The 23058-nt window shown below is 38.2% G+C and overlaps 1 protein-coding gene across 12 annotated transcripts in view; it reads left to right on the top strand.

The window, feature by feature from the left end:
• Positions 1 to 1097: 1097 nt before the first annotated feature.
• The window catches only part of PWWP2A (PWWP domain containing 2A), a gene marked incomplete at its 5' end in the record, with an annotated part of 32837 nt that continues 10876 nt past the window's right edge, over positions 1098 to 23058 (top strand). For 8 of the 12 annotated variants that reach the window (XR_013992435.1, XR_013992436.1, XR_013992437.1 and 5 more), the window contains 2 exons: positions 1098 to 1689; positions 18503 to 19467. Coding sequence is in view for 8 of the 12 variants with exons in the window: in XM_081036265.1 (XP_080892391.1) it covers positions 1124 to 1689; positions 18503 to 19467 (1531 nt within the window). Of the gene's footprint in view, positions 1690 to 6589; positions 6676 to 18456; positions 21808 to 23058 lie in introns of those variants that run through there. The other 4 variants (XM_081036269.1, XM_081036266.1, XM_081036264.1 and 1 more) reach the window with 4 other exon arrangements.

The following is a 23058-nucleotide window of genomic DNA, read 5'->3' as shown; positions in this document are numbered from 1 at the left end:
TGACTTTGAGGTACAATTTGAGAGAAATGGATTTAGTAGAGTCTTCCAAACATACAAACCAAGAAACTTACAGTAGGATAGAGAAGTAGGGGCATTAGGGCACTAAAAAGAGGAACTTTTTGAACCTTTGGCTTAGGAGAGGCCGGGAAAAGGAAAGGTTAAGCGAGAAAACAGGTGTGCGCATTTTCCAGTGACTGTGGAGGGAACAAGCAGTGTTTACATAGGAGCCCAGCAATGAATGTCTCACGACTGCTCTTTGGAACTTTCATCAGCTTGATCCAGTGTGCATGGTGTTCCTTCTCTTTTCACTAGCATTGTCCTACTTTGAAATAAATAGGTGCGTTGTTCCTAGCAAATGGAGAGAAGTCAAGGAACACACACGTTGTGTGGAGGCTGGAGAGGCTGCCATGAGGTTATGGAGGATGTCTTGCCCAACATGTTATCTCCTGTACCTAGCACAGTGCGTAGCATAGTAGGAACTCCAAGAACCTGTAGACTTATTTTCAAACTTTAGTTGACCTACCGAAAGAAACTTGTCATGCCCACAAGCGGCCGCACGCCTAGAAATAACATTTATTCTAAGGACCTCTGCGCAGGGATTCTTGGGAAGCAGTTCCCCTCTCACATTCTCCTGTTACTCCTCCCCTCGGTCTCCTTTGAAAGAACTGGCACGCCACGTGATTCCCTCCTTTCTCCCGCCTCTGAAAGACTGGCTGATAATGGGCAGGAACATAGGCCAACCATAAAATTGTATTTCCTCTTCCAGCCAATAGCAAGAGTCGGTGAGTCTATGGCTCCGCTTTTGTGACTTCCCCCGCCTACTTTGAGCCCACCCCCTCCTCTAAGATTCGACATTTGACAACTCATCCTGCCAATGAGAAGTTCCTACTCTGCATGGGAGGGTGGAATGACTGGATGATAGACGTCCACATATGGCCAATGGTACATCAGAAGTGCGGGAGGGGTGTCGGACGGAACCAATGGCGCGGTGCCAATAATAACCTTCAGGGAAAGGGCGGGACGAAAGTGTTCGCGGGAGGGAGGGCAAGGCCCAGGGAACCAAGCAGCGCTGCCGCTAGCGCCGCTGCAGCGGGAGTCGGAGGAGGGTGAAGCCAGGAAGAAAATGGCGGCCGTAGCTGCAGAGGCGGCAGCGACTGCAGCGTCCCCCGGGGAGGGGGGCGCCGGCGAGGCCGAGCCGGAGATGGAGCCCATCCCCGGCAGCGAGGCCGGCACTGACCCGCTCCCGGTCACCGCCACCGAAGCATCTGTGCCGGACGGCGAGGCCGACGGGCAGCAGTCCTCGCCTCAGGCCGACGAGCCGCCGCTGCCGCCTCCACCGCCGCCGCCGGGGGAGCTCGCTCGCAGCCCCGAGGCGGCGGGGCTGGAGCCAGAGGCTGAGGAGGAGCTGCCCGCCCGGGTGGCGGAGCCGGCGGCGGCCGCGCCTCGGGAAGGGCCCGACCTTGCGCCTTCGCCTGCCCCGCCGCCCGAGGAGCGCCAGGAGCCGCCGCTGCCCCCGCCCGCAGCCCCGGCGCTCGTGCCGCCGGCCGGCGGGGACTCTGCGGTGTCGCAGCTCATCCCCGGCTCGGAGGTGCGGGTCACGCTGGACCACATCATTGAGGACGCGCTCGTCGTGTCGTTCCGCCTCGGGGAGAAGCTCTTCTCCGGGGTCCTCATGGACCTGTCCAAAAGGTACCGCGCCCACCCCCGCGTCGGCCCTGGGCGCGCCGCGCCGCTCGGTCCCCGGGAGGGGGAGCCCGGGGCCGCCCTCTCACCCCCGGCTCCCGCCTCCCCGGCGCGCCGCCCCCGGTCCCGCGTGGCGCTCTCCTCCGAGGGCCGGGAGAGGCCGGGAGAGGGCGGCCCCGGCCCCGGGTGTGCCGCCGGGTGGAGGGCGCGGCGCGGGACGGGCTCGCGGTGTCACCCCGCCCGCGGCCCCGGGGGCACCGGGCCCGGCTCGCTCGCCCTGGGGCGGAGGGGGGTTCCGAGGACAGGGTCCTGGTCCGGGAGGCCGCTGGTGAGGCGGGTCTGGTCCCCAGTTAACCTTTAATTCTAACGAGGCTGGAGGAGGGCGTGTGGGCGCGGGGGTCCCGAGGTTCCCCGGCACTCCCTGCAGGGGGAAGCGCTTTTAGTTAACGCGAGCCTTTTGCCGGGTCTTCATTCCGACGGTTAGATCCAGTCCTCCTTAGGCGACAATTGCTCAACGGGAAACACCTTCATCTCATGACTGACATAGTTTTAAGGACAGTCTGAAGACGAGATCGCATGGCCTTTTTAACTTGGAACAGCAAGATGGTCTGGTATTTGAACGTGTGCAAATACTGACTTCTAATACTGTAGGTACAGTTTAAATGTATGTATTAAGGACAAGAAAGGTTGAGTTCACCTGCAAACCTGTCTTAGCCCGCACATTTTCATCTTTTGCTTTAAAATGTTTATGGGCATTGCTTTACACAGGTAAAGAGGAGGCTCTCAGCCTACAGTGAAGTTAACCTTTTTACTCTTCTTTTGCAGATGTGAAGTGCAGACTCCCATTCACGGCTCTCCATTCTGTTTCCTGCAACAGCACACACTCTGATGGCATTTCACCTGTTTGGAAATGGCTTATTTTAGTATGTTTTACTTTTACCTCCTTGCCCGCCCAGCAAGGTACAACGAGAGTCCTTTCCCGTTTGGGGGAAAAAAAAATCCATTTAAAATTAATGTTTCAAAGTATGATGTGTGTGGGGGGAGGGAGAAGATGGGAGCCTTTACAATCATTTCTGCATGTTATTTCATCTCATTTTTCAAAAGTCTTTTTAAAAAGAATTTTGAGTTAGGACTTTGGCACTTTTGTTTTCATAGTTAGAAAGCAGAATAAGACCAGTGTGCTTTCTACTGATGTATTTAATAGCAAAAGAGACCCAGTAGTGTGTATGCTATTGAATCAAACAGAAGTGAAGGCTGGTGATTGTGTGAGTATCTGGATTTCAAATCTGCAAAAGGAAGGTGCAAAAAGGTAAGTTGTTTCTGGAAATGGAATGGATAGTTCTTTCCTGTTTTGAGGTGCTCATTTTGTTTTTGTTTTTCTCTTTTTTCTTTTTTTCATCGTTAGAGGATTGCAGTTAATTTTTAGAGTTTTGGTCTATTTTTCTAACAGTGCTTATCAACAGCAATTTCTTTTGTTGGGGAAGCTATTATTAACCTACATTTTAATGTTTTGAAGTGAAAGCATCCTGTCATTAAAGTGGTTTTTAAAAAGCCATTAAGGGAACTATCAACTTTTCATTCAACTAATATTTATTGAGCACATCTGAGTGTAAGGGCCCCTCCTAGGGATTCCAAAACGAGGCATACCTCATTTATTGATTGCACTTGGCTTTATTGTGCTTCACAGGTGTTACTTTTTTTTTTTTTTTTTTTTAATAAACTGAAGGCAAGACCCTCCACCAGTAAAAAGTACGACTTATTATACTGTGACACTCGCTTTATTGTGATGGTCTGGAACCGAACCCGCAGTATCTGTGAGGCATGCACGTATATGTATGAGACACAGTTCCTCCCTTCTATATTAACTTACGTGGGAGGCATCCATTGTAGAAGTGGTAAGGAAATAAAACATCTGGTTTTTAAAATTTAGCACTTCAAGGAATTATTGGACCAATGCTTGACCAGTTGGGTATCCCTTTTTCATAGTGTAATTTGGAAAAATGGATCTGCCAGTATATTTTACAATCTGTGTATATCTGGATCACATACTATGACATACTTTCACGTGCAGTTTTGGGGTTAACTGATGCCCCAGGAGATACCCTCTATAGACTAGTCAGGACCATGAGTGTGGTCCTCAGTTGGTTTAAGAATAGTTTGTATCCTATTCGATTTAAACCTTTCAGTACAAATAGCTTCCCATTCAGTGCCTGTTATGTACCAGGCATTATACCACATGCTTTAGTCTTTATAACTGGTGGTATTTTCTTTTATATAGGAGAAAATTGAGGTTCATTTAATTTGGCCAGTTATTTAGCTTGTAAATGGCAAGGTGAGAATTGAGATATAGGTTGATCTGATTCTAAACAGCCTGTACTTCTTGGACTTTTATGTTAAAAAGTTAATTGGGCTGGCAAGTTTTCTTTTAAGCACTAACTAAAGAATTGGCAGATTTTTGAAGTTTAGTGTTTATCTAGATTTCAGTATCAGTATGGGCTAATACTAATGCTATGGGTGCTAGAGCCAAGCAGATTCCTTAGTCAGCTCATAACCATGGCACCTGCTCTGGAGATTACCCATTTCCTGAGCTGTATATTGGGGAACATGCAGTAGACTCTGAAGTGTTGGTTCTTGCCGTTTGGTGAGATAGTCAGGAAAGAATTAACATTTGGGAAACTACTGAGTGCTTTTCTTCAAAAGGGCCAGTAATTGCTTTTATTAATTATTCTGACATTATGCATGGTTCAAAAATGTCTTTTAAAGTGGAAGAGTTTTTCACTGTGTAGAAACAGTGTTTGATCCTAGAGTATAGGATTTCATATATATGTGGATTGACCAAGAGTCTGCTTTTTTTGTAAGCATTTGACATTCTCCCCCCTTCCTACCAGTGTTGTTTTCTTTTTTTTTCTGCCTTATTTTGAGTTATTTGATTGAAGAACTCATTTCTGAGGAGAATCTTTTTGTGGAAAAAAGGAGCAGGACACCTGTAATTAAAAAAAACCTGAACGTGGTACTAAATAGATTGACCTGGACAGTGTTAGGGTACTTGGATTCTGACTTGCAGTACTGGCCTCTCCAATTAGCACTGACTCTGTGCCTCTCTGGGCTGCAGTCTCTCTGGTTCTTATGAGGCTAATTCATTTTGACTTTAGACAGTTCACTTAAGCACAAACAAGTAAACAGCTCCAAGCCTCAGTTTATATGTGTAAAGTGAACAGGGTGACCAGGTGGTCTGGTTTTCCTGTGTCATCCCTGTTTGACTGTTACTTCCTCCTTTCTTCAGAGTAGGTTGCTTTAGCCTGTCAATGACATAGGCATCCTAAAAATGAAGATATTTGAATATCTGGTTAAAAACGTTTTATGTAGCATACTTGCACATAGTATTTGAAACTAAATACCTTTAAAGTGAGTTATACATTCTCTGGTTTATTCTCCGCTCCTCCACTATTTTATTGCCAACCTTCTTAGGTAGTTTAAATTACCTGCCTATTCCTGAATTCATCATCAATGTCTAATGATAATAGTGTAATACTAGCAGATAAAAATAATCAACTAACCCACAAATTCAGTTTGTTTTTTTATTCCCTTTTTACCAATTAATGCTTTTGTAATTTTGACATAGGTACATTTGTTTCTTCATATAGCATTATATAATAAGCATTCCTTCAAGTTGCTAAACTGCCTTAATGATTACTTGAGACAGAATAATAAATCAGTGATTGTACCATAATTTATTTTTTATTATGGGAAATGAACTTCTATTTATTTATTGCCCTTGCTTCGACATTTATCAACCATTAGCCAAACTTGTTTCATGGTTTGCCCACCTCCACTGGATTATTTTGAAGCACATCCTGAACATAGTCACTTTACCATAAATATTTCAGTATAGATCTCTAAAAAAGATAAGGATTTAAAAACCATAACCGTACTGCTATTACCGCACCTAAAATAATGGCAACTCCTTTATATCATGATCATATATCCAGTCAGTGTTAAAATTTCACAGATCGGCTCTAAATGAACAATGCAGTTAAAATCTGTTTTGTTCAGATTAAGATCTAAGTAGAGTTTACATTGTAGATGGTTGGTAAGTTTCCTAAGTTTTTCATCTGTAGTTCTGACATTAGTTTTATTCCCTTGCAGTTTATTTGTTAAACCCACAGTCTTTGTTTGGTAGAATTTTCCACATTCTGGATTTTTTCCCATTGCATCCACTTGGATGCATTTCCTTAACTTTTTAAAAATAGTTCTTTTCCCTCAGGAACAAACCGAAGGGACAGCAACTGCAATCCTGAGAGGGCCTCTTTTGAAAGCCTTGTTTCGGGTTAGTAGAAATGATAGGGATATCTCCTGCCTGCCTGCAAACTTTTAGACCTATCCCTTAAATACACCTCCAACTTGAGTAATTTCAAACAGAAAAATTTAACCAGTCAAGAACATCTGCAAAGGCAAACAGTTTCTCAGCCTTTTCAATCCATACCTGAAGGGAAGTACTGGGACCTATGGTTTCTTTTCTACACAGAAAGAGCATTTAAACTGTTTAGTGCTGTTCTCCATGTCTTAAAAAAATAGTTATAAAACTACTTTGAAATGCTGAAAAGTCTTTCTGAATTCTGGTTTTTTTTTGACTTGATATGAATTAAGGAGTCATGAAGTACATGCTTATGCTTAAACCCTTGTGCATTTTAATTTTGTGGTACATGCTTATTAAAAGTTGTAGTTGTATTTCGGAATTGATCTTTCATAACTGTTGACTTTTTGTGTATGTATGTGGGATACTGTTGCATTAAAAAGAATTGAGTTGATTTCCTTAGAAAACCTCAGATTTCACTAAGTTCTTAAAGCAATTTGTAGAAAATTTACTTGTTTCTTTTAAGAAAATATAAACCAAGACAATGATTTTTTTTCTTTACAGAGACCATGAAACGTATGGTGCAATAGCCCTACTTTTGGTGGGAAAAATATACAGCCATTCTGGTGAAGCAGTGAGTAGTGGTATCAGTAGCTTATACTAAGCGTCCAGGTGGAGAATTTAGGTCCTCAAGTAGTATGTTTGAATGATTGCATTGAGTTGTACATATTTAAAACACTTAAATATTTTTTGATGGTGATTCTTAGAGCCCATGGTGTTGCTAAAGCGTTCCCACAGTAAAATAACAGGGAAGTGCCAATCACTTTCTGATCCAGACAGCTGTAGGACATTCCCTACCAGACCAGTATATGTACTGTATGGAGAGTGAGTTCTTCCAGTGCATGTTGGACTTCAATGATTTTTCTTTGGAAGTGATTAGTTGGACACTAAAAACCTAGTTTGAATCTGAGTAAAGAACCTGTAACATCATGGTATTAAAAGTAAATTTTATAACTAAATTTTATAAACTAGATAACTAGATATGTTATACACAAGGCGTGTTTTATTGGACTTGGGTTTCTAATGAGGTTAATTTTCAGCCTTTTGTGTAAATAAGACCATACGTCACTATACTGTTTTAAAGCAAAATTCTTGATGCAACTATAGGTTTGATCTTCCTGAGATCATTTCTTTTTGGTGGGAGGGGCTATTAAAGAGGTTGTATATTATTTGCTTATCTCTGTTATGGTTGTTAGCCACTGATTAAAAAATGAAAGATGTTCTTAGTGGTTATTTGTGCCTACGAAGTGCATCCTTATTTCTTGATATTTATTGGCTCTGTTCTTCCTAAATTCCCAAATTAATTTAGACACACATTCACAGAAGAATAGAGCTTGCTAGTCTAGTGGCAGATCTTGCATGAAAGTAAGTGGAGGTTAAGTGGATTTAATACAGAATGTTTTTGTGAAACACTTTGGACAGTGGTCCTCAAAACAAATTTGCTTAAGATTTCTGAGCTCCTTTCTACCACTTTGTGTTTTTAACAAGGTGATTCTGAAGGAAATTATTCTCCGATCATATTTAGAGATAATTGATTTTTAGGGGATGAGGGGTAGTTTCTGCAAAATAGAATGATAAATTTGTTAAGCCTGTTTTAAGAGTTACTGGTTAATTTCAAATGGATGTAATTACAAAGTAAGCAATACATATGGGTATGGGTGACTTGGATGGCAGATATAAATCCTCATTATAGAACTGGAAATTAAACTTGCAAATAGTTTCTTAAATCTGGTTGCCCACTAGACGTTTAGACAATAATTTTTATCTCCCTTTGGGCCAATTTTATATTAGTCACTTTACTACAGAATAGTGGTTTATAGCCTTTTAAAACTCATACCTCCTATAACACTTGATTTCATTGAACTTTTCTGCATATTCCCAATATCTAAGAAGGTTGCCAAACTTTACTTTCTGTGATTAATAATAGCTACTATGTATTTCCCAGGCTTATGCAGACTATGGTAAGCACTTTGTATACAGTGTTTCATTTTACTCTCTGGAAAGTCCAATGAAGTAAATTCTACTAATCCCTGTTTCACAGATAAAAGACACTGAGGCTCAGAGAGATTAAGTAAATTGCCTAAAATTATAAGTGGCAGTTGTTAATAGGTATATTGAAAATGACTTTTTGAATGATGGACAATTCTCTAAGATTTGGAAACAACCCTGTTTTAATACACTTAACTATATTTTATCATTACCATTTAGCTTGTGATTTTGGTGGGGAGTTACCCTGGTAGGTAGAAAGGATGGAGCTCTCAGTTGCTCACTCAACCAGTCAATAGCTGCTGCTTTTAAAATATGAATTGCTCTCCAGTTCAATGTAGTGAACTCTGGGCATTTTGGAAATGGGATTCCTTCTCTCTTTCGTATATGACCCTGGGTTTTAAATTAGGTATCATTTGTTTTGCCTTGGCTGGCCTGGCTCTGGCAACAGTGGAATCCACTTGTTCACAAGAGGAGCTCCTTGAGTACAAGCTCAGCATTTATTAAGTGCTGGATGATTGGATTGGAAAAGTATTTATTTATTTATTAAAATGTTTCCTCTTTTTAAAGTTTTTTTTTGGAAAAGGATTTAAAGACCGAAGTGCAGTAAATTGGACAACCTGTTTTTGGTAAAACAACAATAGTGAAATAAATTGAATACATTGCTTTTTTAATTAGTTAATTTATTTTTGTCCCCCCATTGCCTTTTATTTTTTTTTTTAAACTTTTATTTGTTTAAGTGTGTTTTTCCAGGACCCATCAGCTCCAAGTCAGGTAGTTGTGGAGGGCGCAGCTCATAGTGGCCTATGTAGGGATCGAACCGGCAACCTTGTTATGAGCACCATGCTCTTAACAGGGGGAGCTATCCAGCCGCCCCCACATTGCCTTTTTTAAAAAGTCCATCTGTTGAGACATACTTAGACTTCTGATGAACTCTGTTGGACATAATATAAAAGAAATATTAAAAGTACATAGAAATCAATGAAAACATAATATACTTAAAACGGCTTTTTGATATCATAGAGCCAGGACTAAGGGAATTCTGTTAAAGTGTTTGAAAACTGTGATGAATATTTACATTAATAATTAAAAAGATCCTTTTATAGCAGTATTCATTTTCTTGGGGAAATGTCACGTATGTTGCCCTAAGTGACATATGAAAGTGAAGTCAAGATGTGTCTGTTCTTAAAAATAGTTTGCCACTTTGTGGCCATTATCATTTTTTTTTTGGATGGTTATTTTATAAGAACAATTTACTATTACGGAATTAAATAATTTGAATACAGATGTTATTAAAAAGGATAAGTGTTTTCTCTATAGTTGTTTTTACCGTTATATTCAAACCTAGTTATCCAGGTAAGTTTTTTAGAGAATTGTTTGACGTACATGTTTGGGAGCTTGAATTCTGAAATATTAGTGTTTAGCCTCTTTTTTTCCTACTTCTAAAAGCTATCTGATTTTCTAAGAGGATTGAATAAATTTTAGAAGATTGAGTAAATTCTTATGGTTAGAGACACATTCTTTTAAGACTTACGTAGCCCTCTTCACCATCGGTTAATTTAAAAGGCTATTTCCTGGTAGTGTTGTTCATAATTGGTGTTCTGTTTTTATGGTGCTAAGATCATCCTCCCACCTCACCTATTTGGGTACCTATAATCCCTGCAGATTGCCCTTGTAATACTTGGAGTTTTTAATTAAAAACATCATTCATTCACTTACAATTAATAAAATCTAATACATTTTAATTTTAATGTAATAGTTACTATGTATTGTGCCTACTTAGTATTGTGTACTAGGACCAATGGTAAGCAATTAAGTATATTCTTATTTAATGCTGATGACAATTCTATCAAGTTACTTAACTGCAATTTCAAAATCCAGAAACTGGAAACTGAACTTTGTTACTTTTTTGATGGCAAAACCAATCATGACCTTAAATTGTGTGAGGCTATTAGATCTATTTATCCTACTTAGTGTGAATGTTTTTTCATTTCACTTCTGAAATATTAATATGCTTGATAATAGGGTGCTTATAATCTTTTGTAAACCAGAAAAATTTTGAATTCTGAAGCCTGTCTATGTCCATGGGATTCAGAGAAGAGCATGTGGACCTGTGAACAGCTCCACTCCCTTAGTGGGGAAGTCAGGTGGATGAGAGGGGTTAAGGAACTTGAGATGAGGGAGGCAGTAGTTAAGAGCCTGACTTTGGGCTGACTGCTTGGATTCGTATCCTGGCTCTGCTGCTTACTACGTAGCTGTGTAATCATGGGAAGATCATTTACCCTCTGTTCTTTAGTTTCCTCAGCTATAAAATGGCGGTAGTATAGCACTTTAATAGGGTTGTTGTGGTGATTATATCAATTAATGTAAATGCATGCCACACAGTAAGTGCTATATAAGTATTAACTATTATTTTATGAAGCTTCTAAGTGGCAGAACTAGGATGAATGTGACAACAACTAGTATAGTCACTTAATATGGGTTTACTTGAATAGCCAGTCAACCTAAATCCTGTTGTATTTGTGGCCTACATCTTTAAAATACCTTGAAAGAATTTGTAGAAGCTTCAGGTAATGCTGGTGGAGTATAACTTTGCCCTTTTAATTAATAAGGAAGGATGACATTTGTATTTTACTAGGGAATGAGATAAGTAGGAGTTGTTTACAAATGGAGGGTGGGAGATGTTTGTCATCTACCTGGGGCAGATGGCTTTGTAAGGAAATGATTTGCTTTGTCATGAAGAGAAAGTTACGTCTGGTTAGTGAATTTAGTCCTTATGGTCCTTTTTGCTTCCTATATGCTTTTAAAACCTAATAGAAAAGGGCTCACGTTTGAGTGACACATTTCAAAGTTAGGGAAAGGGAGATTGTGTGCTCACCTCTTATTAAATGATGGGACCGGACTATAGCTGAGCTTAAGTTTTTAACAAAATGATTTAGCCACTTTCAATTTCATCACTGTAATTAAGCCTTCGTTGGCTGTCTTGTTAAGAGACTAGTGTTCTCTGTCCACCACACTTACACACCCTCATAACAACACCCTCCTCTTTCTGCCAGATGGATTACTTTTACTGCTGGTTTAAGCCTCTGAATCCTTACCTGTCTCCTGTGGAAGAGGGAATCGTGTTGCTGACTGGTGACTCCTATGTTGCATCTGGTTCTCTGATGATTTTTATCACACCTGCTCAGTGTTTTACTTTTTTAAAAGCAACCTTTTGGTTACCAACTTTCAAAAATGGGTAATCACTCTTACTTCACCACTCCTCATTTCAGTCTTCATTTAATCAGCCTGGGCTCTTCTAAGTGTTGTCCCATTTTATGCAAAGCCCATTGCCTGATCACTGATCCATAGTGATTTCTTTCTCTACAGTCTGTAGCTTCTTGGCAATGACTGTTGCATTCTAGTCTCACCTACTGAAGTGTTGGGTCCTAGGGCTAGGACCTAGTTTTATGCTATTTGACTATAATGAGCATACTTGTTTTTGAATATAGATTTTTGTGCTTACTGGTACTTGAGGTGAGTTTGCTGGCATTTATGCTTAAATAGGACATTTTCTTTTTTTATATACCTTCTTAAAAGTTTTGGAGGAACTGAGGTAAACTAAATTTAAGATCATACTTTTAAAAACTAGTTTTGTTTTTTATTTTGAAATAATTTCAGACATAGCAGAGAACTCATGCATTCTATCTGGATTCATTGATTCTTAACATTTTGCTACATTTGCTTTGTCATTCTTTTTTTTTTTTATTAGTTTCAGGTGCACAAAACAATGTAATAGTTAGACATTTACCATTTATATCCCTCACACAGTGATAATCCCCCTCTCCTGATCTACTACCCTTCTGACATCACACAGAAGCATTACATTTCCACTGTCTCTATTCCTAATGCTGTACTCCACTTCATGTAAGTATCTATCTATCTATCTATCTATCTATCTATCTATCTATCTATCTAACTATCTATCTATCTACATATGAAATTGTAGTTGACATTCATTATTGTTCAGCTTCAGCTTCAGGTGTACAGTGCAGTGATCAGGCATCTACATCTTCCCTGAGGTGGTCTCCCTAACAAGACAAGTGTCCATCAGATACCCTACAAAATCTTTACAACATTATTGATTGTCATTCTTTACGTAAACATTATTTTCCTTGAACTATTTGAGAATAGGTTCCTTTAATCCTTAATATTTGAGCACTTCCTAAGATTAAAGATATTCTTGTACATAACTACAATATAGTTTTCAAATTCAGGAAACACTGACAGAGTACTTTTATCTAATTTGCAGCCCATATTTCATTATTTTGTCAATTTTTCTAATAGAGTCCTTTAAAACTTTTTTCCTCCTCTAGTAAATGATCATATATTGCATTTCATTGCAGTATAAAATACAACATATGTAATAGAGGCTGTTCCTCAATTTGGGGTTGTCTGACATTTGCTCATGAGAGGTTCAGGTTATACGGGCAGCGTGTTCTCGTGCTCATCTGCAGGTACATGGTCGTCATTTGCCCTCATAATTCATTGGTGATGGTCACGTGGATTCTCCCTCAGGTCAGGGTGTTTTCCTATTATTTCCCCGTGTAGTTACTGTTATTTCTCTTGCATTAATAATTTCTTTACCACCATGAAAATATACTACTTCTCATCAAACTTTCCACTCTACATAGGTAGCACATAAAATGAGCCAACTTCTCTTAACCATTTTTAAGTGTATAGTTCAGTACATTCACATTGTGAAATAGATCTCCAGAACTTTTTCATCTTGCATTACTAAAGCTATACCCATTAAACAATTCCCCATTTTCCCCTTCCTTCAGTCTCTGGCAACCATCATTCTGCTTTCTATGAATTTGACTACATTAGATATTTTATGTAAGTGGAATCATAGTATCTTTTTTTGTGTGTGACACTTATTTCACTTAGCATAATATTCTCAAGTTTCATCCATGTTGTAACATGTGGCAGGATTTCCTTTTTAAGGTTGAATGATATTGCATTGTATGTATATAACGCACTTGATTTACCCATTTGTCCCTTGATGGGCACTTGTGTTGTTTCTACCTTTTTGGCTATTGTAAGTAATGCTGCTGTGAAAATGCGGTAGCAAATATCCCTCTGAGACAGTGTTTTCAATTATTTTGGATATATACCCAGAAGTGGCTTGTATTTTCAGTTTTTTGAGGCATAGTGTATGTTTTTATTTTGTAAATTTTCTATTTCATATAGCTGAGTGTTGAACTAATTTCATTTGTGCTTAGATTAAACTTTGACATAACCAATCTCACAGATGAAATGTAAACCAAAATAAGCTTGCTTCACGGTTTTCCTCCTTTATGATTTAATCTCTTGCTAATTTAAGGAGAGGTATTTTTCTGAAAACCTTTCCTTGAAATAAAATTAATCTGAGTATTATTTTTAAGTGGCTAATTGAACATAAATTTTTCCTACTGCAGATTCTTTATGGGAAAAGAATTCTGGGAGGGAATGTGTTTTTTTTGTCTCTGTTGATCCATTTATTGGAGAGGTTTGGTCCAGCCAGGGGCCTGTCTCAGTTAACCTTCCTGAACTTTTTTCCTGAGTGTTGAATTCCTCAGGATCTCTGTTGGCATGCCTAAGATTTGTAATGCCTTAGCTGTTAGTTTCTTTATTTTCAGTGTATAATATTTTAAAAAGAATCTCCTGCAGTTGCAGCTTAGCAACAACCAGAATTGAGAATCAGTTGTGCACTATTAAATGGTTGTAAGAAGGAAGGAAAAGAATATACTCCTAGGTCAGAGATGAGTTGATTGAGGTTGCTGTGAAATTAATGCTGATGAACACTATATCAGCATTTAGAAAACACTAAGAATAAGAGGTAAGAATTATCAATATCTGACATTTTAAAAAGTTGAATAGTTGTTGGTAAACATTTTTAGTTTTGTTTGAGGTATTCTTTTGGAAAAGGAATTTGGGTGATGGTTATGAGCTTCATTCCAAGAAGTGGTGCATATTTAGGTATAGGATTGATAATGCTAGAAATCTTGAGCACATACCTTAGTTTTGTAAAGCTTATTAGTGGGCAAATAAAGGCTTCATTTAGTCAGCTAGAATCATCAATAAAATTCAGATAGCTAAAGAGGAAGCCAAATAATAGAAAATATTCTCCTACTTCCTGTAATAGTCACATTTTGAATTTGGCTTAGATACTGTACATTTGTTTTATCTTTATATTAGCTGAGGATTCTTTTTATAATGATTTTCTCTTGCCTTTACACAAAATAACTATTAAACCCAAGTATTCTCCCTCAAAATTTTAGCATTCAGTACTCCTAAATTGTTAAGAAGATTGCTCTACTTAAAAACTTCACAGGTTCACAGGAAGTTGGATAGATTGTACAGAAAGGTCTCCTGTACAATTCGTATGGTTTTCCCCAGAAGCTGTTTTTATTTAAACCATAATTCCTGAATATTTTTCCTTTAGAATTTTGGGGTAGTGGTTAAAGAAGACTGAAATGGGTAAGGGTTAGAATGAGTCACTAATACATTAGTAAATATCTTCATGCTGTACAAAGAAGGAGTGGGGAAAAGAGACATACTTTGTGTCTTATTACTCAATTCCTGGAGTATTTGTAAAAAGTTCTTTTAGAAAAAGCTCTCAAGCAAGAGTTCTAATTAGCCTTCTACTTCTCCACCAATCATTAAAATCTTCCCCTGCTGAGGTCATCCTTTAGTGAGCATTCACATGGAACATAAAAATATCTTCATCTTAGAAAAAGCTAAAGCAAAAGTGCTTGCTAAAAATTCAGATCCTGGGTTCTATCATAGGGGAGAAACGGGGGTGGGGAGGTGGGGAGAGTCTTGTCAGTCAGCCTTGGCAGGGCTTAGGAATCTCCATTTTCAAACACCAGTATTGTGCTGCTGATTTCCACAGACCACTTGAGAAATTAGATTTGAGGATTTTTAAGACGCGATAGTTTTGTGGCTACTTTATAGTCTTTTTTTAAAATTTATTTTTATTGGGAAATGTTGGGGAACAGTGAATTTCTCCAGGGCCCATCAGCTCCAAGTTGTCCTTCAATCTACAATAGTACTTCGGTTTTCAAACGTGTCTGTTGACGAACGTTTCAGTTTACGAACGCTGTAAATTTTATGGATCTATGGTATCATTAGATAGTAAAATTCATGTTAAATTTGCAGTTTTAGGGGTTGATTTTAAAGGTCTGCAACGGATGAATCCATTTTGTATTACTTTCTATGGGGAAACTGTGCCTCAGTTTTCGAACATTTCAGAACTCGAACGGTCTTCCAGAATGGATTACATTAGAAAAGCGAGGTACCAGTGTAGTTGTGGAGTGCGCAGCTCAGCTCCAAGTGAACCGGCAACCTTTTTGAGAGCCCTCGCTCTAACCAACTGAGCCATCCGGCCAGGACAGCTCAGCGTCTTCAATCTAGTTGTGGAGGGCACAGCTCACTGGCCCATCTGGGAATCAGACTGGCAACCCTGTTGTACAGAGCTCGCGGTCTAACCAAATGAGCCATCTGGCTGCCCTACTTTATATTCTTAAGGTTACAGTTTCATAGGTTAAGTAGCTTTCAAAAATTTGAGCATAGTTACAAATATATTTTGCATGGGAATCTATATATATATATATATATATATATATATATATATATATATATATATGAAACATTCATTGTAGTTACTTGTACTTACACTGATTTCTTTTAAAATTTTAATCAGAGTTGCAACCCTCAAAACTGATTTTACAACCAACATCTCCACCCTCAGTTTGAAACACTCCCATGGTATTAAGTGTTGTCCATGAGAGTGACAGCATGATTACTGACATGGAGTAGGACATTGATTCCCTTTTCTTCTTAAAGTGATGTATCTTTTGGTCCTTTGAGGAAGTTTTATTATTTAAAACTTTTTCTGCTTTTGCCAATCACCCCCCACCCAGAATTAACAGTTTGTACTTTTTTTCCCTATTTCTTTTGATGCCTGCATTTTCCATTCATCATTACACAATTAAGTGCCCCCCTGTGTTACTAAAAACATTTAATACTTGTATTTTATCTGCTTAAGAGGGAAAGGCAAGGAAAAAAAAAAACAGATGTGAAATTAATGTTAACGAAATTCCATGAGGGTAAACATTAGATTCCACAGCTTATTTGATATAAACAACTTTAATAATTGGCTGGGTCATCCTCACATTGAGATTATAAGTTAAAGATAGAGAAAAGATCCCAAACTCTAGTTAATTATTAGTTGAAAATAAGATCAAATTACTTGAATGAAGTATGTTAAATGAAATACATTTTAGTCAAGAAAAATGGCTAGCATTTATTGACCTGGATCTTTTAAGATAGTGTTAATCCATTTTATGCATGTGAAAATGGAATTCAGAGTTTTAGTAATGCCCAAGGATACAAGGTTGATAAGAAACAGCTGTGAAACTTTATCTCAAATGTTACGATGATTATGTTTTAGTTATTTCTAAAAAAGGGAAGGAAATTTGTTCAGATATGGAAATGTGAAAGTGTAATGGAGACAAAATGATGGCTTCTTATGAATCAGGAAATTTTATTGTTAGTACAAATAGTCTTACCTCAAATAAGTTGTATTTTATGTAGCTCTAGATTAAAACAGAATACACCTCTTCTTTGTCCTGTCATCTTGAAAAAGTGTTTTTTGAGCACCTATATCTAAGAAAAGGCTAAATGTTGAAGTGCCTTGCAATTAAGTAGTTAATGCTATGCTAGAATAAAAAGCCACGTTTTGTAAAGTCTAAAGGGAGCGTGTCCTTCCCAGACTCAAACTTATCCCACCCTAGGTTAAAAAAAAAAAAAAGACTTTCCTCTTCCTTTGTGATTTCTAAGTATTTGTTATAAGTTGTTGGTTTGTAGTAGCCAAGCTAACAAGGCTTTAGGGAGAAAACTATTTAGGTATTAGATCCAGGTATCCTGGTGGTGTTGGCTCTTCCTCTATCCTTGCCTGATTTTAGATGCACCTACCGCCATAAATTACCTAATCTCAAGATTTCTTCTCAAGAAAGGTATTCTAAACCTTTTGGCGGGTGTAAGGACATTTTAGAGAATCTGAGAACCAAGTTCTCTAGAAAAACAGACATGTAAACCATTTGCATCTGATGTCAGGGGTTCTGCCTGACTCCTGATGCTGATCCTTGGGTTCTAAGCACCTCCGCCTTAAAGGATTGGCATTAGAATTATATTGGGTTTGATGCTGTTTGACTCAGCATTTAAAATTAACATGTATATGATGAAATTATTTGCTAGTGTGATTTTATTTTTATGTATAGGAATCTGAGTTTAGTGAGTTTGGTTTAAGGATTCTTAATGTTTAACCCAGGTAGATTAAGCTAAGCCACAGTTACTTCTGAGTCTACATAAGAAACAAAGCTATTGGCCCCTGTTTTATTAGAGACTGAGAATTGGTCCTTTGAGGGAGTTTTGTGTTTATAAAGATTTGTGTTCTATATCAGTACTTTGCAAACTGGGTCTAGACCTAGTGTTTTTGAAATCCATTTTATATGTCTAGGATTAAAACAAATCTACCAGAAAAAAAATTATCATTATGTACACATACTATAAGGTTAAGTATTTAGTGAAACTTGGTTAAGTGTGTGTATTTAATCTATGTGTAGATGCATGCGTGTGTATAATCATTTTTATTGCATTGCAATGTGAAAGTATTTCTTAACGTGTGATGTGATTTTAAAAAGTTAGAAAGCCACAACTCTGTATCCGTCTGCTTTTGAGGTAATGTGAATATCTGAATTTCTAGTATTTTTTTATATATATATATATGTATATATTTGTGTGGGGGAGGTGGTGTGGATGAATGGGTTAAGAGTTAGGGTGCAAGAGTGAAGGAGCAACGATCTTTGAAACTTAGCAATTAATTCATATTACCCAATATTAACTACCCAATATTTTCAGTTAAGGCTGAATTTGTTTTGTGAAGCTTTTGAAAAACTTATAACAAGAGGAAGATTACATATGTTACAAATTTATGATTACATTTATTGGACGTGTTGTTCAGCAAACATAATATCAAATGTTGTTTAATATTAAGGTACCTGGTATCCTTTCTGAACTAGTAGTTCAAGACTGGACAGGTCTACTTTAAATAAGTTCAGCTATTCTAGCATTGCTTAGAGCAGCCATTTGAGTATTTCTGTTTTAAACTAAAATGTGGGACCAATAAGATATGGAGGGCTTTGGGATTTTGAGGGGGAGGTGGTCAGTAGGTGTTGCTCTTTAATATGAAATAATTTTTTGTTTTTGCTCTTTAATATGAAATAGTGTTCAGGAAAAGTCATTCAAATAAATAAATGTTAGGTATTGTTTAAGAAAGTGAATTATAGACATTAACTTAATGACTTCTATTTTTTTTTTTCATTTCTTTCTAAGGTTTGGGCCCCATGGGATCCCTGTGACAGTATTTCCCAAAAGGGAATATAAGGATAAACCTGAAGCCATGCAGCTCCAAAGTACTACATTCCAAGAAGGGACCGAAGTCAAGTGTGAAGTGAATGGTGCTGTTCCCAATGACCCTTCTCCAGTCCCGCCTCCTGAGCTGAGCGTGGCTGAAAGCCTGTGGACTTCCAAACCACCACCTCTCTTCCATGAAGGAGCACCTTATCCTCCCCCTTTGTTTATCAGGGACACATATAACCAATCAATACCTCAGCCACCTCCTCGGAAAATTAAGCGACCCAAACGAAAAATGTACAGGGAAGAACCTACTTCAATAATGAATGCTATTAAACTACGACCCAGGCAAGTCCTGTGTGACAAATGTAAAAACAGTGTTGTTGCTGAGAAAAAGGAAATTAGGAAAGGTAGTAGTGCAAGTGACTCTTCTAAATATGAAGATAAAAAACGGAGAAATGAAAGTGTAACTACTGTGAACAAAAAACTGAAAACTGACCATAAAGTAGATGGGAAAAACCAAAATGAAAGCCAGAAAAGAAATGCTGTGGTTAAGGTTTCAAATATTGCTCACAGCAGAGGCAGAGTAGTCAAAGTTTCTGCTCAGGCAAATACATCTAAAGCTCAGTTAAGTACTAAAAAAGTGCTCCAGAGTAAGAACATGGATCATGCAAAAGCTCGGGAAGTTTTGAAAATTGCCAAAGAAAAGGCACAAAAGAAGCAAAGTGAAACCTCTACATCCAAAAATGCACATTCAAAAGTCCATTTTACACGTCGATATCAGAATCCTAGCTCAGGTTCCCTTCCACCCCGGGTTCGTTTAAAACCACAAAGGTACAGGAATGAAGAAAATGACTCTTCTCTGAAGACAGGACTTGAGAAAATTCGGAGTGGCAAGATGGCACCCAAGCCCCAGTCTCGTTGCACCTCTACCCGCGCAGCAGGTGAGGCCCCTTCAGAAAATCAGGGTCCCTCAGAAGGCCCTGAAGAGGCCAGCAGTGAGGTTCAGGACACAAATGAAGTGCGTGTGACTGGTGAGCAGGATGAACCACAGACTCTGGGCAAAAAGGGCAGCAAAAACAATATCTCTGTTTACATGACCCTAAATCAAAAGAAATCGGACTCATCCAGTGCTTCAGTGTGTAGCCTTGATAGCACGGATGACCTGAAGTCCTCTAACTCCGAGTGTAGTTCTGAAAGCTTTGATTTTCCTCCAGGCAGTATGCAGGCACCTTCCACCTCCTCCACTCCCTCTTCAAAGGAAGAGAAAAAGCTCACTAATTCCTTGAAAATGAAAGTCTTTTCCAAAAACGTCTCTAAATGCGTCACACCAGATGGCAGGACCATATGTGTAGGGGACATTGTTTGGGCGAAGATATATGGCTTCCCTTGGTGGCCAGCCCGTATTCTTACTATAACTGTGAGCCGGAAAGATAACGGCCTTTTAGTTCGACAGGAGGCCCGTATTTCATGGTTCGGGTCTCCAACAACATCTTTCCTAGCTCTTTCACAACTGTCCCCCTTTTTAGAAAACTTCCAGTCACGCTTTAATAAGAAGAGAAAGGGCCTGTATCGAAAGGCTATCACAGAGGCAGCTAAGGCTGCCAAGCAGCTGACCCCAGAAGTACGGGCTCTGTTGACACAGTTTGAAACGTGAACATGGACAGCAAGGTAGGCAAGAGCCGTTGGAAGGAGCCAGATTGTCTAGTCTAGTCAGGAGTCCCTTCTACCGAATAGCTCGGCCAAATTAGAGAGAGAAATTGTACTCTGTTGGCTGCTTTTTTATACTTGTAACCATTTTTAGACTGAGGAGCTAAACTGAACAAGCAATCAAGTTTTGTTTTAAAAAGTGAGATTTTAGCAGTATTTTTCAGTTTTGAAGTCTAAAACCATCCCAAGGCATAGGAACCATAGCCTCCACTGAAAATGAATTTTTGCAGGGACTATTAATTACCATTTGTACCTAGTACTGTGTGTGTATATATATACACATGTACATATGTGTGTGTATATACATACATACTATATATCTAATACAGCCTGTCACTATGTGACAAAGGTTGCATATTGGATTGCTGTAAGGGCTGGGGAGCTGGGGGGAATAGTATGGATATTTAATGACTACTTGTATTTTAATTAATGAACACATAGCCTTTCTATGTGCAGAATGGCGCACGAGCGTGATACTTAGGTGTTTGACAAAGTGAGATGCTTGCTGTTCAGTTGCAGACTGGGGATATAGCCCAGTATTTGGGATTAAGACTGTCAACGCTGGCTAGGTGTCTCTCCTTCATCCAATGGGGATTTAACAAAAACTTTCAAACTTCTGGTTTGGGAGTTTAGATAGGTTTGTCTTTGGATATGTAAATAGTTGATTACTAAATTTGGTCAGATTTCTCCTGACTGGTGGTTCCTAAATTCTTAGGATACGTCCTGGTAAATTACACTTTGTGAATTAATTGTCATATGTGTAATTATTGCATTTTGGATGTACCTAATTTGATAATTAAAAAAAAAATTTTTCCGTTTAAGGTATCTGTTTGCAGGTCAGAAAATGAGAAAATGTAATTGTGTAATGCTCTGAAATGTAAAAAAACAAGCTGTAAATAAAATCGACTAAATCCAAATTATTTGTGTGTGTTTCTCAAAAAGCTTTGAAAAATTTCAAGGTGAAAGAAAGTTATTCTTTTATCAGTGTATAGAGGAAGTGAAAAATCTTATTTGCCCTATCAATATATCTGAATATAGATAAAATTCAAATAGTGATTGATCAGTATATTCTTAATGAGGTTTTGTAGTATAGAGGTCTGATGCTGCTTCTAGATTTGAGACCCTTCTCCCGCCAGTTTCTCATAAATGTGTGGGTTTTAATTTTTTTACTTTTAGCTTTTTTTTTTTTTTAACTTTTAGCTTTAATATTTCATCACATGCTTCATTTTTTATATTTGGGTAATTACAACCAGTCTCTTTTCTCTTTGGTCTTCAGCCTCAGGTATCACTGCTTTTGGGACTAGTAACGTAGCTCATTTTTCTACATGGTCCACGTGTCCCTAAGAATTGATTTCTTTTCATTTTTAGCTTTGTATTAATGAAAAATATATCAGAATTCCTATGGAGGCAAGTTTATCCCAAGATTTTTTAAGTTGCTTTCATGCTTTTTGTATCTAACTTAAATTTGATAATGTCATTTGACACTTTTGGAAACTTGAAACTTTTAAAGAGCAACTTTTTGTGGATTTCTAAGTAATCCAATTTGAAATATCTTAGTTACTATGAGATTAATAATGATGAAAAAAAGATTAATGGAGATTGAAAATCAATAAACTTCTGTCAGCTTCCTTAAGGTTATGAACTTCTATGATTTATGTACCGATTTCTGCAAAAGAAAATAGAGTACCTTCTGGGGAACTCAGTCAATGCTTTTTGATTATAATAAACACACAATTGAAAAAAAACCAAGATATTTCACTTGAATGGAACATATTCTTTCCTGCAAACAGAAACAACTATACTATTTTTAAAATTCTCTGATTATAACAGGTTGAAAGAAGTTCACATTGTGATTGAGGGGTTTTAAGGAAGTAGCTTAAAAGATTTTCCAAGTATTTGTTTCAGATTAATGAACTTGTTCAGATATTTTTGAAAGTTTGATATGTAAGATTCAGAAAGATTTAAACAAGGCAGAGCAACAGGTCACCTAAAGTACGTAATTCCAAGGCTCCGTGTAATGATCAGGTGAGTTTTAACAGTGGTTTTGCTAATATATAGTTAAGTGCTTTGGCAGACGTGCTCTTGTGGCATAAACCAGATCTGTTTCAGAAGCCATTGGAAAGAAAAAGAAAATAGTCATGATTTTATGTAGTCCATTCCTTTGAGGAAAGGGTTTGAAACAATTTTATATAGTCCATTCCTTTGAGGAAAGGGTTTGAAACAATCACAAATGTGCGTGATCTCCACTTAAGCCAAATATTCACTCCATTTTAAGCTGGCAGTCTGGCATATTCCATCTGCAGTTGCAAAAGGGAAATAAGTTAAAGAACTGAACACGAACCCAATAGCTGCATATTAGTGTTATATTCAAAAAGAAATTTCTTAAAGAGCAAGATACATTTGTGGATAGAGATAGAGAATTGGGTAATTGTACCCTTGACATTTCTCTTTAAAAAGGTAAAATTAGGCATTTTCTTGTTTTATGGAGATAATCAAATGGGTAATTTTTTTCCCCATGCAGAGAGAAAACTCGGCTTGGGCAAAATCTCCAGTGGTCTAAGAAAAGTAGCTAAAGCAAAGGATTAGCAAGGGGAGAAACCAAGTGGAGTTTGTAAAAGCCAAAGATGTTCTTATTCCTAGAATTCTCAGAAGTAAGAAGTGGTAGAGTATTTCTCCCTTTTAGTTTTCTAGAATATATAGGCCAGAAAGCTGACTGTTCTTTTGGAAGGAATATCTGTACAACTCATTTGTAGTTATGGAACCAGAGACCTAAAAGATGAGGTAAAAGAATTCCTACTCTGAAGTCCAGTTGCATGACTTGATGG

Source organism: Rhinolophus hipposideros (genome assembly GCF_964194185.1).
Source record: "Rhinolophus hipposideros genome assembly, chromosome: 23".
Lineage (NCBI taxonomy): Eukaryota > Metazoa > Chordata > Mammalia > Chiroptera > Rhinolophidae > Rhinolophus > Rhinolophus hipposideros.
This window is presented reverse-complemented; position numbering and strand designations above follow the sequence as displayed.